Consider the following 15502-nt stretch of genomic DNA (forward strand, 5'->3'; position numbering starts at 1 on the left):
TAATTAAATAAAAACAAAATCAAGATTACAATGAATTACCTGGTTTGATCCTGCTGTAGCGTGTTGGGGTCTGGAATGAAAAATCGTACTCTGAAGAGTAGAGAGCATGGAAATCCTCCTATATTGAAATATCAATAGCAAAAGGAAATAAGGTTTTAATAATGTTAAAGTTAGATTTATTATTTCGATTTATAAATATTAAGGGTCTGTGCACTGAAGGAGCAATGCTCCAACTCTATTAATACATTTCTTGTTTCTGAAATGTAAGTGAAGTGTAAGAAAACCTTTAAGACCTTGGGCATTCTAGGCACATGTGAACCCATCTGGACCAGCTTTCATTCTGAAAGCGAGGTCCTGGTCTGTAGAAAAGCATCTCCTTATACACTAGTCACTGTAGCAGCAGGTTACACTTTGGGTACTTGCACACGGTACTGATGTTTTAACAGTATTCCTGGACAAAGTGTCTTGTGTTTATTTTGTGCGTATTTGTGAATAGATAACCTAAACTAAATTCCAGCTCTCAAGAATGGAATTTTAACTTCTTCAAATGAACATTTTTTTGCACATATTTATGCGTATTTGCATGTCTACATTCCTAAAATACTAACCGGCAACTCAGATTTCTGTAATTTTTTTACTCATCTATATGCACTGCATGTTTACACGCATGTGTGTACAGGTACTGCAAAAAACACACAGGAGGACAGGACCACCTTGTGCTTTACCATAAACAATTTTTATTGAATCCACATAGACAAATAGATACTCACATTCAAATATAAGATTACAAGCCATACATCTGCTCCAGTTGGAATGCAATAGCGGTATGTCCTGGAAACAAATGGTTGGACAGTTAAACCAGGACATACCACTATTGCGTTCCGGGTGGAGCAGATCTGTTTGGCTTTTAATCTTTTGTTCGCATGTGAGTATCCATTTGTCTATGTGGATTCAATAAAAATTATTTATAGTAATGCACCCTGTGGCTGCTCCTGTGTGTTCAGAGGACTTTCCTGTCGAAAGAGGGCTGCACCTTTGATGGGCATTCTAGAAAGAAGTTTGATGGAAGATTTTCCCTGGGTCTAGCACTAAAAGTGTTTTGGGACTTGTGTGTACAGGCACACTAAAGCCTCGTACACACGCACCGATTGTTGGCCGACCGATCGGCCGTCTTTTGTCCAGTGTTGTTGTGTTGGTTGAAATGTGCTCTAGACTGCACACAAATTTTGTCGGCCAACAACAACCAACTGCAGAAGTGATGTCATGTTCTGGTTTACTTTTTGTGTGTTTTTTCTTCTCTGAGCATGCCCAGTCTTGCTCATCACATTTTTGTCTGCCGAAATCTGTACTGACTGAAGAACAATCGGCCGTTCTGGTGACGGCCAACAAAAATTTTATAGCATGCACACCAGATTTTGTTCGGCCGAAAAGTCGCAGTCGGTTGTCGGAAGCATCATACTAACAAGCCGACAATCGGCCGATCGAACGTTGGCCGAAAATTTACGGCCAACAGTCGGTGCGTGTGTGTACGAGGCTTAAATGTATATAGTTTAGCTGCAACTGTCAGAAATAGCTAGATCCGATGTACAGTAACTGTTTTTTTTTTACAGTGTATTTACCTGCACCAAACCTGAAAAAAAAAAACGTGTCTCTATATACACCTTTTTGGCTGACCTGATGTCAGCGGGAGCAAGCATGCCTGGTTCTTGCAGCTGGCTACCTGATGACGAGTTACTGCACATGCTTATTTTTGGTAGACTGCCCCAAAGCCTCCTAGGATGCTTGAATATCCCAGGAGGCTGCGGGCAGCTAAGAGGGTACATCATTCTCCCCTAGGCAAGAATCCTGGAAACAAATTGGAGAAAATGGGTAAAGATGCTGATGGTTCGCCTTTACTCCCCAAAGATAATTATTTATATTATTATGGTCATCAGAGGTTCACATCAGGATATTATCCAACTTGAAAAAATTCCTGGCAGTGGAACCCAATCATCCTCTCCATTTAGCAGCTGAGGAAAGAGTCAAAGAACTCTTGAGTTAAAATCTTGTCATTGTTAGCCAGAACTGTCACTGAAATGATGAATGTAATGACAGGCAGCTTCTATCACCATCTATTCTCAGAGAGATATCTGTCCGGCTATGGGTCCCTTGAGAAACACTGCACTAGACTGCAAATTATACAGAATCTGTATCACCTACCAAACTCTGCATGTCAAGGTGCTGAGGACAGCAGTGCTCTCTTTTTTAGTGCTACAATATATATTATGGATTTAAAAGTGTACACAATTGGTAATAATGGGACACAGGTAACATTTCAAACTGCTTCTGAGCTTGCTATATCAGACTTACCTTTTAGCTGTTTTCGAACTGGTTTGTTGGGTTCCATCCATTTCTAAAATTAAGCATTCACAAATAAATCAGAGAGTATATTAGACACAGGATACAATATAAATAATGAAAAAAAATGAAACTTTTAAAACTATAAAAATGCATGTGCTGATTGTTGCTAGGCATTTTATCTTATATTTTGGAAGAGATAGGATGCCAAATCTGGCATATCGTTTTGGCCAAACTGGACACTTTTTCCAACTTTGGAAAAAAGAAATGGCAAGTGGTTACAATGAGTACAACACATTTGAATGGAATTTAAATCAAGACTTTCATTAGGTCATTCCAAAACCCTTCACTTGTTCTTTTTAAACCATTTCTTGGTGGATTTTCAAATATGTTTCACATTTTTGTGTAAATACATACTTTTCCAGTTCAGCATCAACCTTTGGACAGATGGTTGCACGTTCTCATCGAGTACCCTTTGATACGATAAAGAATTCATACCCGACGCGTTCACTGCAAGCTGCCCAGGCACTAAAGCAGCAAAGCAACCCCCAACCATAACATTTTTATCTCTATGATGCACAGTTGGTATGAGATTCTTCTCTTGAAATGCTGTCTTCGGTTTGCTACAAACATGTCAACTGATACTGTGAGCAAACAAATTCTACTTAAACAATGTAGGCTATGTGGGACTTTAGGTGAGACACCAGCAGGTAATGCCCAGCGTCTCCATCCCTGTATCAGAAAATTCTACTTTAGAGTCCACAGCACATTATTCCAGAAGCCCTAGACTTTGCCTGCATGTTTTAATGCAAAATGTAGTATTGCTTTAATGTACTTTGTGGGCAGCAAAGGCTTTTTTCAGGCACACTTCCCATGCAGGTTGAATTCATGGAAACCCTTTCTGACTGTGGATATATGCACTTTGACACCAACTTTTGCCTGCAGATCCTACAATTAAATTATGGGGAAACTTTTTATTAGCATCAAAGCATCAAGCTCTTTGGTTGAATTTGCTGGGCTGGCCCTGGTCAAATTAAAGGCATTCAAAAATATACACCACTTATTTTTCTTAATCTGGAATTATTGATTTAAAATCTTTGGTGATCTTTTCAAATCCCTTTCTAGATTCATAGGCAACTGCAAGCTTTTTACTGGGGACTTTTTGACCTTTTCATAGTGAAACCACTATCTGAGGTTTAAATAAGACAACAACACCTGCACTTACTTTGGAATATAGGATTCTAAATTCATGGATTTAAAAAAAAGTAAGTAGGGGTAAGATAAGGGGTAAGGGGTAAGATAAGAAATAATTTTAGGTAATTTAGCTGATGAGAATGAAATACCCCATGTCAATTTTATGTGTCATTTGTTGTTGTTATTGTTAATATTTTTACTATTACTACGGATAGGTTTATAGCATCGACATTTTAAGCAGTGCTTTACGTATTGTACATGCACATCAGTCCCTGCCCATAAGCAGCTTACAACCTACCTCCCATGCATGCATACAAATTCTAGGGACAATAGTTAACCTATCAGCATGTCTTTAAATTGTAGGAAGTAACTGGAGTACCCAGAGGATATCCCATGCAAGCACAGGAAAAAAAGTCTATGTAAGTAGTGTCCTGGTTGGGACTTGAACCGAGAACACTAATGCTGCAAGGCAGGAGTGTTAACCATCTGTAGATACTGTTTGAATCAAATGTTTGCCTGTTCAAAAATGTACATAACTGTAATCTGAAAATAGCTCTAGAGCTTGAAGAAGTTTACGTGATCCCAAGGACAGTGATTTTTTAAATGTATTTTTATTCTTGTATTTGAATAGATAAGGAAAAATTAAAAGCCCTGTCAGATTTTTATTGTTGTCTGTGTCCCCACTGGGTATATTCTCCATTTCTATTTGTCTTGGTGACCACTGCAAGCAAGACAGAAAGACATGGTAAATCCATAATCATACAGTTGTTACAAGAAAAAGAAGGTAACCAATAGGGATATCAGTTCCAGGGTCAACTTTCAGGGTCAAAATTTAAGGGAATTACATTTACTTTTTAGAGATTTCTACTATGTTGCACACTCACGACAGGTAGTGATGAACGCAGACAATAGGATGCAGACAGCTAAATAAAATTAAACTGGCTTACGTTTTAACCCTTTCCTACTCTACACAAAATTAAATAAAAAATGGCTATATATTCACTTCAAGGGTTCATTCACACGTGTAAATGATCCCTGTTAGCGATTAGCTGCAAGAACCCCAGAGAGGGTTTCTGCGATTAGCTACCAGTAGGCAACCGCATTGAAAACAATAGGAGGCTGCTGACCCATCCGTGCCCATTCGCATGTGATCACTGCCTGAGCAGATCACACAAAAAAGGTTCATTCGCAAGGATGAATGCACCGTTAAGCACAACTACTTTATCTGAACATACACAAAATAAACATTTATATTTGGACACACTCACGTGTGAGTCTAAAGAATCTTCATTGTGCTGTAAGCCAAAATATTCCCTCTCTTTTACACTTAGGTGATTGAAAACCATGTCCAGCAGTGTTTGACCCGTGTCTTGTTTCTGGAATACAGAAAAAAATGTCTGTTAGTTTTTTATTATTATAAAAAATCACCCACTCACCAAAGTGTTGCAAAAGACTGTATAGAATAAATATATGTCAGTGTGAGACTATCCTGGATAATAAATAATGGTGACATATACCAGACTTCTGCAATGTGCATACTTTCACTTTTACAATAGATGTGTGAATTCCTTCCTATTTTTGGCATGAATGTAGAAAGTCTACTCTGTTTGGAAATGCAAAGTAGTTTTAGTTACCGTTCAAGCCCAGGAAACTGTTAAAGACATTATTTAGTAACTTAAAATTTGAACATGTAAAGATTTCACTGCCGTCAGCAAGTTTTGGAGGGATGCATACTGCGCTCTAAACCAGTGTTTTTAACAAATGGCAACCCTGGTGTGCCCTCTGGGTTTTGCAGGGATGCCGAGAGCACTGGACCAGGTTTGCTATCCATCAGCATCATGAGTTGGTATGGGCTGCATGAGCCAGCACCATAAACAATGATGCTCTAGGGCAGGTATCTCCAAACTACGGCCCTCCAGCTGTTGCAGAACTACATGTCCTATGAGGCATTGTAAAACTCTGACATTCACAGACATGATGGGAATTGCAGTTCCTGAACAACTGGAGAGCCATAGTTTGGAGATACCTGCTCTAGGGCCAGGACACATAGCATCATTCATTGTTGTGGTAATGGCGGCCGGCTTGCCAATGCTATGGCACCGACTCTGATCCAGTGGCGGCAGAAGAAAGGCCTTTCCCCAGCATTCAGTAGAAGACAGAAATCCACCTCCTCCAACTCCTGCCCTATGCCGCACTACTGGAGCCACAAAGTAGGGCTCTGATGTAAAGAGGGTACTGTGTAACTGGAGGGCTCTGTGATGGGAGAACTGTGTGATTGGGAAGCTCTGTAATGGAAGGACTCTGTAGTGACGGGAAGATTAAATCTGATGGGGGCTTTCATGTATGATGGGGCCTCTGACATGTGGGGGGAATGTGATGTGCGACCTCTGATGTAATGGAGGAACCTCTTATGCGAAGTTAATTTTATCAAAGTGGTTGTGTGCATTATCCCAGGCTCATGTTTTTCTATTGATAAATAATATTAATGTTTTTGTACATTTTAGACTGGGGTGCCCCAAAACCTTACATACTTTTAACGGTGCGGTGACTGAAAAAAAGATTAACAAACACTGCTCAAAAACATAAAAGCCAATAACAGTCATTAGAACAAAAGATTCATTTCCAGGAGCAACATATCGCCCTTATCAAAGATCAAAACAAAGTCTGACAATGAGCATGTATGACTATGGTTGCTAGATTAACACAGGTGGTAAATTCAACTTTTGTAACTTGTTATACCAGTATTCAGAGTGTAACATGTAATATGTTCCAGCGCACATTCCCCTCGCCCCTTGAGTACCTTTCCCTGTGACAGCAGATGGGGGTTCCTCTCCACTGCTACCGCACAGTTGCATCATTCATTCTCTCAATCTTCCACCGTGGTAGGCAACCTTTAGCTCTTAATGGAACATCAGTGCGCTGATCACAGCGCTCATAACCAATTCACAAGTCCTCCAGCTGTCTAATAGAAAGCCCATACAGAGGTCAAGGTTATGCCATTCAAACGGCCTGAGCAAGCTAACCCATAAGGAAGACTGGGTGAAGATGGAACCCCGGTCAGCCGTGACAGAGCGCCGCTGGACGGCTTCGTTTTTCATAATCTGCTAGTATACCATGCATACTAGAACCTTATGGCATTACCTGCAGGTGGCCATTTTTTATATTTTTTTGCAGTTTACTACCATTTTAAGGCAATACAAATTTAAGAAGCATGTGACTTAAAGAAAAACTAGTCTTCTCTCATCGTTTATTTTTATGCAAAGAAATGGGAAAAGACTTGTAATGCTATATCATTGTGCTAATAAGGTCCATTAGATTTAAACCGTACTATCCTTGGGTAGGTATTATGTTTCAGCAAAGGTCATGGCATTGCAGTTAAAGCCAACAGTCAAAAATCACAAAATCTCCTGCACTTGGGAAAATGCCTGCTCCAGATAGGTAGGCTATATCTCCATCCTTGTTCTATACGGATAACTCACGTCTCTCTGCCCTCATAGACTGGGGGAGTTTGAAACACTGAAACCACACAAAAGAAACTAAGCGCGCACCAACCTAGTGCATTATCCTAAGACACATTTTGAGGACTAACCTCTTCCTCAGAGGCTCTGAGGAAGACATTAGTCCTCGAAACGCATCAGCCTGTTGGATCTTCACTATCTGTCACTCAGATTGTTGTAACTTCGACTGAATGATGCTGAACTATGTGATGAGCTTTGATCGAATAGCTATTTTGTGAGTATAATACTTTTATTTACTACAATAAAAATTTTGGTCTTACGATAAGGCACTAGGTCGGTGAATCCTCTTGTTTCTTTTGTGCGGTTTATTGCAGTTAGAGATCTGGTGTTTAACACTTTCTTTGCCTGACCAATGTCTTTAATTTGGATATAGAAGCTAAACTGTGTATTTGCTTGGAAATTTAAAATCGCAAAACATGATATATTTTCTGAAAGCAGAGGACCTGTAGACTAAAATAATAGTAGCTGCATGTCACATGATATTTGCACAAATGTTTATCAAATCAATCAAATATTTTAGGGGAAAACAATCAATCAATCTTGTTTTTTGTAAAATATAAAAGATAAGACTGTGTTGAGTAAATAGATACCAAATATGTCAAGCCATAAAATTCTGCACACACTCGAGTCGAGACCGAAGACAACTCTATAAAAACCTTCAATGTTTATCAGTTTAAAATTGGCCATAAATAATGCCCTAGAATAATTCTTTTCACTCCAGTGAGCACAGTGATGTGTAATGTGTTGCACAAACAGCGTTTTCCACACCTTGTGAAAATGTCTGGACAGCTTTAAAGCGGTTTTGTGACATCATCTAGGGTGGGGGTCCCCAACCCCTGGGTCGCGGCGCCTCTGCAGCTGGGTCGCAAAGACTGTTCTGTCAGCGGTGCAGTGGATGAGAAGAGAGATGACATCATCTCTCACTATCTGCAAAATCAAATGTATAATAATAGCCCAATCTGTGCGTCTCAGTTCGTTATATCATACATTCAGCGGCGCTTCAGCACACACAATGTATGTGTGCAAGTATATTAGTCAGTTCCTGCAGTGCTTCAGAGCCTGCAATTGCAAACTAGTCCCAACTCCACAGGATGTGCAGTCACAGCCAGCAAAAAGATTTCTTCTCTGATGTTCAGCACCAGTGATTGTACACACAGTATCACTAATCCTTCACCACACCGACTGTGCACCCCTATGAAGTGGCCACTCACCGAATTGCCCTTGAAATATCGCCTTTATGCATAAACTGCATGAGCCCTTGCTTCTAGTCGGTCTGTCGTCTCTTAGGCACGTCCAGATCCTATCCGTCCACCAGGGGTCACTATCAGGCTGTATATCTCCTCAGTGCAATTTGTAAGCAAACGACATGAAGCAAGAGAGTAGTGTAATACTGTTTCGACTTTATTAATTAAATAAAACTTCCCTCCCCTTCAGCGTATATGCTTACATTTCAATCACCCTTTGCACGCATATCATAAACACAGAGGCTTTGAAAGGTACCGCCGCTCGCCGACCGCGAGCTAGTCCCTGCTGTGGATTACAGCGCTCCTGCGGCTAACAGGCGAGATCCAGAACAACAGCGGTAACCTCCCTTCGTCTCCTCAGCAGCAGCGTACGTGCATCCTGACCGGTTTCGTCTGGTAGACTTCAACAGAGGACCTCTGTTGAAGTCTACCAGACGAAATCGGTCAGGATGCACGTACGCTGCTGCTGAGGAGACGAAGGGAGGATACCGCTGTTGTTCTGGATCTCGCCTGTTAGCCGCAGGAGCGCTGTAATCCACAGCAGGGACTAGCTCGCGGTCGGCGAGCGGCGGTACCTTTCAAAGCCTCTGTGTTTATGATATGCGTGCAAAGGGTGATTGAAATGTAAGCATATACGCTGAAGGGGAGGGAAGTTTTATTTAATTAATAAAGTCGAAACAGTATTACACTACTCTCTTGCTTCATGTCGTTTGCTTACAAATTGCACTGAGGAGATATACAGCCTGATAGTGACCCCTGGTGGACGGATAGGATCTGGACGTGCCTAAGAGACGACAGACCGACTAGAAGCAAGGGCTCATGCAGCTTATGCATAAAGGCGATATTTCAAGGGCAATTCGGTGAGTGGCCACTTCATAGGGGTGCACAGTTGGTGTGGTGAAGGATTAGTGATACTGTGTGTACAATCACTGGTGCTGAACATCAGAGGAGAAATCTTTTTGCTGGCTGTGACTGCACATCCTGTGGAGTTGGGACTAGTTTGCAATTGCAGGCTCTGAAGCACTGCAGGAACTGACTAATATACTTGCACACATACATTGTGTGTGCTGAAGCGCCGCTGAATGTATGATATAACGAACTGAGACGCACAGATTGGGCTATTATTATACATTTGATTTTGCAAGTTTTACGTTTACAGTGGCAGCTAGTGCATTAAAAGGATGCACAGAGTGACATGTTTTACATGATTTTATCTACATGATTTTATTTACTATTTATTCATGATTTGAGTAGATATATTTATTTCTTTATACCTTACACTGATTTATATATATATTTTAGCGCCGGGCGGGTGGTTGACGTTTTTTAGCATCAGTTACCTTTTACAATAAATCTCTCACTATCTGCCCGCCGCTGTTCTGCCCTTGACAGAGGTGAAGCCGCAGGTGAGCAAAGAGATAACGACATCATCTCTCACCAACTGCCCCCACTCTGGTGCCTGCGCGAGTTTACCCACTTAGACGCCCTAGTGGTGGGGAGAAGCTGCCAGAAGTAGTATAACTGTAAGTCTTTCACTGCTAGAAAAAAAAAACTAAAAAAACTAATTGCGTTTACATTTAAATTAAATTAGTGACAAGATGCAATTGGTATTTTTTTTGGTGGCAAGCAACAGTGGGAAGCTGCAGCTGGTGGCAGGATAGAGACAATCCACATCTAGTGGCAGGCCGCAACAGTGACAAGCTGCGTCTGGAAGGATAGTGATAATCCGCATCTGGTGGCAAGCGAGATGACAAGTGACAATCCGCATCTGGTGGCGAGAGATGTGGCAAGTGGACTTGTAGGAGCTCCAGCGGGGGACCCGAGAAGAGGAGAATCCAGGCTGCTCTGTGCAAAACCACTGCACAGAGCAGGTAAGTATTACATGTTTGTTATTTTTTAAAAAACAAAATACAAAAACAAGCCTTTGATAGCACTTTAAGGCTTGAAAGGCTATGGTGTTTATTAAATGATTACCCAATATAAAACTTTATTAAAAATTCAGCCCTTTTAACTCTTGGGTACGGAGTTTGCCAGAGCTTTACAGGTTGTCACAGTCCTCTTCCAGCCCTCCATGATGACATCACGGAGCTGGTGGATGTTAGAGACCTTGCTCTTCTCCACCTTCGGTTTGAGAATGCCCCACAGATGCTCAATAGGGTTTAGGTCTGGAGACATGCTTGGCCAGTTCATCGCCTTTACCCTCAGCTTCTTTAGCAAGGCAGTGGTCGTCTTGGAGGTGTGTTTGGGGTCATTATCATGTTGGAATACTGCCCTTTGGCCCAGTCTCCGAATGGGGGGGGGGGGGATCATGCTCTGCTTTAGTATGTCACAGTACATGTTGGCATTCATGGTTCCCTCAAACTGTAGATCCCCAGTGCCGGCTGCACTCATGCAGCCCCAGACCATGACACTCTCACCACCATGCTTAACTGTAGGCAAGACACACTTGTCTTTGTACTCCTCACCTGGTTACCGCGACACACGCTTGACACCATCTGAACCAAATAAGTTTATCTTGGTCTCATCAGACCACAAGACATAGTTCCAGTAATCCATGTCTTTAGTCTGCTTGTCTTCAGCAAACTGTTTACGGGCTTTCTTGTACATCATCTTTAGAAGAGGATTCCTTCTGGGAAGACAGCCATGCAGACCAATTTGATGCAGTGTGCGGCCTGAGTCTGAGCACTGACAGGCTGACCCCCCACCCCTTCAACCTCTGCAGGAATGCTGGCAGCACTCATACAACTATTTCCCAAAGACAACTTCTGGATATAATGCTGGGCACATGCACTCAACTACTTTGGTTGACCATGGTGAGGCCTGTTCTGAGTGGAACCTGTCCTGTTTAACCGCTGTATGATCTTGGCCACTATGCTGCAGCTCAGTTTTAGGGTCTTGTTATAGCCCAGGCCATCCTTATGTAGAGCAACAACTCTTTTTTTTGTAGATCCTCAGAGAGTTCTTTGCCTTGAGGTGCCATGTTGAACTTCCAGTGACCAGTATGAGAGAGTGAGAGGGATAACACCAAATTTAACACACCTGCTCCTCATTCACATCTGAGACCTTGTAACACTAACGAGTCACATGACACCGGGGACAGAAAATGGCGAATTGGGCCCAATTTGGACATTTTCACTTAGGGGTGTACTCACATTTGTTGCCAGCGGTTTAGGCAATAATGGCGGTGTGTTGAGTTATTTTAACAGCAAATATACACTGTTATACAAGCTATACACTCACTACTTTACATTGTAGCAAAGTGTAATTTCTTCAGTGTTTCACATGAAAAGATATAATAAAATATTTTTAAAAAATGTGAGGAGTGTACTCACTTTTGTGAGATACTGTATATATATATATATACACACACACATATATACATACATACACACACACATATATACATACATACACACACACTTTAGTTTTGCTTTTTTGCTTTAACCTAAAACTCCACGTTCACTATAGTTACTTGCATTAATGCAACACAAGCCATTTTAGAATTCAATGTACTGTAACTACAATGGGAAAGGGGGGCACAATTTCCTAAGACTGTGGCCACCCCAGGTCATAGTTTTAGTTTATTTAAGGTTTAAAAGGCAGCTGGCATTATGCTGGTACTGTAACTTTAAATAAGCAAATATAGGAATCAGCGGGAACCAACTGGGATACCTGGGATATTGGTATCCACTATATAAAGGGCTGCAAGGGATCGGATTTTCCCTGAGAATATGTGGTTAATGCTGCTCGAGTTCTGACAACTGAGCGGATTTTTGTTCATGAAAAGTTATGCTGTCATTTATAATATTAAAAGTGTTGTAAATAGTTTTTTCATATGTAAAAAAAAAAATAATAAAGTTCTGCGGCCATATTTTTGCCAACATTTGGTCACATTCGTTATTCCATTGGTGTATCTGGGGAATTTGGTTTTAATGGGTAGCTGTGGCCTACAATCTCATTACCATCCCAGTCAATGTTACTAAAGAAGAACCAGCCAAAACTTTTTTTCTAGTTATGGACAGAATGGAAATCGGTTAGAACATGTATTTGGATTTTATGACTGTTCCTGTCCCCATAAGTGAGATTTTAATTTATTTCTTATTCCTGGAGATGTGAGAAGAAATAAGTGGAAATCTTCACAAATCCAAGGGAAACCCCACCTTTTACAGTTTAAAACTTTAAAGATAAGCTTCCTGGAGAAACTGTGGTCACCTGGACAGCAATAAAACATTACATAAGTTCTAAATTCCCCCCTCGCTATTCTAAATTGGAATTAAGAAAAAAAAAAAAATCTACCTTGAGTTCCATTTACAATGAAATTTCTACTGCAATCTGCAGCCACTATAATTTTTTAAAAGTGGCAAACAAAATGTAAATGCAATGAAAGCCAGCATTACCATCAGACACGTCTAAGTGCCTGCATTAACATATTGCTACCCTTTTACATTCTTAACATTCCATACAGATTTCATTCAAATGTAAAAAAGCATAAGAAATGGAAAATAGATTATATTATACGTCTATTAGTCTACAAAATATTCTATGTGTGTTTACCGATATAACAGGCAGTATACTGTAAGAAAAAGTGACAATTATAACTACTTCAGAAAGAAAATGAATTATTCAGTATTATTGTATTTGTTTACCAAATGACAGGTGGTTTACATAAACCAAAAAGCTGAAAGAACTGTCAAAAATGTATGAAAATAAAGGTAAACAGCAAGACAGGAGAAAAACTTGTCAAAACATCAGCTTAGCTGGCGTTTATTCTGGCCATCAAAGTATTGTTTTTGCGGCATCAAAAAAATGCAGGAAGCAAGAATGTTAATACAAAAGCTATACGAACAACATATTAATATTGCTTGAATCTAAACCCACTAAACTCATTAATAAAATGACACGGGAAACCCAATCCTAAATCCATAACCTCCGAGGGGGTGACCAGATGCCATTTGTTTGCTAACAGCAGATAACTTCTCATAGAGACAGTGCCTTCCGCCAGCACATAAATGCCGGAGCCTCATATCACGGGGTTAAATATTTAGTGTGCATGAGACCTTAAAGAGGAAGTAACCCCCCCCCCCCCCCCAAAAAAAAAAAAAAACTTAAAAAAAAAAGCCCTGTAAGACAAAGGCATAATGAGCTACTATGCATCACATACTAGCTCATTATGAAATACTTACATTAGAACGAAGCACCCACAGTGCCGCCCACTCAGCGACAGGACGGGCGACATGTTCGGCCGTCCTGCTTCCTGGTTCGCGTCCTCCGGCCATCTGTTTGGCCGGAGGCGTGATGATTGCATAACTCGGGAGCCGCCATTCACGGCACAGGGCTCTGAAGGAACGGCACGGGTGGCCATTCCTTCAGATCGCATGCACAGATGACGTCATTGACTGCATTAAAAGTAAATATCTCCTAAATGGTGCAAGTTTGGAAGATATTTACAGTACCTATATGTAAGCCTTATTAAAGGCTTACCTACAGGTACAAGTTCTAAGAGAGGGTTTACAACCTCTTTAACTGTGTCAGATGTGTAAATATTCTGGTGCACTGCATGAACTACAGTGGCAGAGGTAAAAATTATACAGAGTATAATGTGGTTAGCACTTCTGGGTTATCTGTTTGAATCCCAAACAAGACATCATTCTCATCCTGCATGGAGTTTGCATGTTCTCCCTGTGCCTACATGGGTTTACTCTGTGTGCTCCGGTTTCCTCCAACGCTCCAAAGACATGCTGGTAGGTTAATTGGCTCCTGTCTAAATTGGCCTCAGCATGTGTATGTATGAAGGGGAGATAGGAACTTTAGATTGTAAGCTCCTTGAGGGCAGGAATTGATGTGAATGTACAATATATATGAAAAGCAATGCATAAATTGACAGCATGATACAAGTACCTGTAATAAGAACAATATGAAAGGCCTAAAAAAAATGAAGGTGCCTGGAGCTGGGTTTTATTATGTCTTACCTTTTAAAATAATACTATACATTCAGAATTCTTTATATTCTAGGGGTACAGAAAAACATGCCTGAAAGATACTGTCGCAGTACTAGAGTCGGAGGAAGAAAACATTCAGATGGGTCATCCATGCAAAGTACTGAATTGAGAGGCCAAAGCATAATCCAAAAACAGTCCATGTCAAGGCAGACAGACCAGGGCCAAAGAATATTAGTCTAAATAAGAATGTTCAATTACTTTTCAAAAAGAAAAAGAAAAGAACAGGCAGCACACTGTAGATTTCCTGGTAGTAAAAATGTACTGTTCCGGATAAATGACATATAGGCCTGTCTGGGACCTCCTTCTAATTCAATCACTTGTTTGGATCAAAGGTTACATTAAGCAAGGCAGAATGGGGAAACGGAATCAGAATGACCAGACCCAAAACACAGACAGACCACACAAATGCAGGGTTGAATTTTACAATATCATTTGCATTATGCAATGTACCAGCAATCTCTGAAGGAAAGAAGATGCCTTAAAAAAGATGTTCAAACATGACAAAGTGAGCAGATGGCGAAGGCACATGCTTAGGCGTCAGACATGAAAAGGGTTAATGCACAGCAAACCAAAATATACAGCTTGTTCAGAGCTTGGGTTACACAGGCATTTAGTGAGTATCCAATCTTTATATTTGCTAAAGCAGAGTTAAGTATCTATGTGATTCTGCTAAGAGAAGACCTGAATGCCAGGGTGACGCAATCACTGGTAATCACAGTTACCTTGAGATAACTGCATTCTGTGTAGGAATTTGCATTTATGCAGAGTTGTATAAAGTACTCGAAACCCATACTTGAGTAAAAGTACAAGTGCTCGATCAAAAAGTGACTTGAGTAGAAGTGGAAGTGCTCGATCAAAAAGTGACTGGAGTAGAAGTACTAAAGTATTCAACATTTTTTGTACTTAAGTATTGCAAGTAGTTTTTTAAAAAATGTTGCTACTCAAGTACTGAAAGTAAAAGTACCAGTAGTTTCTTGAAAAAAAAAATGCTACTCAAGTACTGAAAGTAAAAGTACAAGTACTGTGTTATGTAGTTATTAAAGAAAGAAGTCAAAAGTTTGAACATCATATTGTTTTTTATTATTTCAAATGCAGCTTTTATTTATGCATACAGTAGCATTTATTTTCGTATGCGCTGATAATATACATGTTTTGAGCTTCATGAAACCTGCCATCTACTGTTCTGGCAGTGGTCATTTTTATAATAGTA

At 40.4% G+C, this 15502-nt stretch overlaps 1 protein-coding gene across 1 annotated transcript in view; it reads right to left on the bottom strand.

Annotated features, from left to right (window-relative positions):
* PTPN3 (protein tyrosine phosphatase non-receptor type 3) overlaps positions 1 to 15502 on the bottom strand; it is a 346819-nt gene that overhangs the window by 176683 nt on the left and 154634 nt on the right. The window contains exons 3-5 of the mRNA XM_082257741.1: positions 4800 to 4907; positions 2350 to 2392; positions 40 to 118 (exon numbers count right to left, since the gene is read on the bottom strand). Coding sequence (XP_082113867.1) covers positions 40 to 118; positions 2350 to 2392; positions 4800 to 4907 — 230 coding nt within the window. The remainder of the gene's footprint in view (positions 1 to 39; positions 119 to 2349; positions 2393 to 4799; positions 4908 to 15502) is intronic.

The sequence above is a fragment of the Pelophylax lessonae genome (genome assembly GCF_965119305.1).
Source record: "Pelophylax lessonae genome assembly, chromosome: 5".
Classification (NCBI taxonomy): Eukaryota; Metazoa; Chordata; class Amphibia; order Anura; family Ranidae; genus Pelophylax; species Pelophylax lessonae.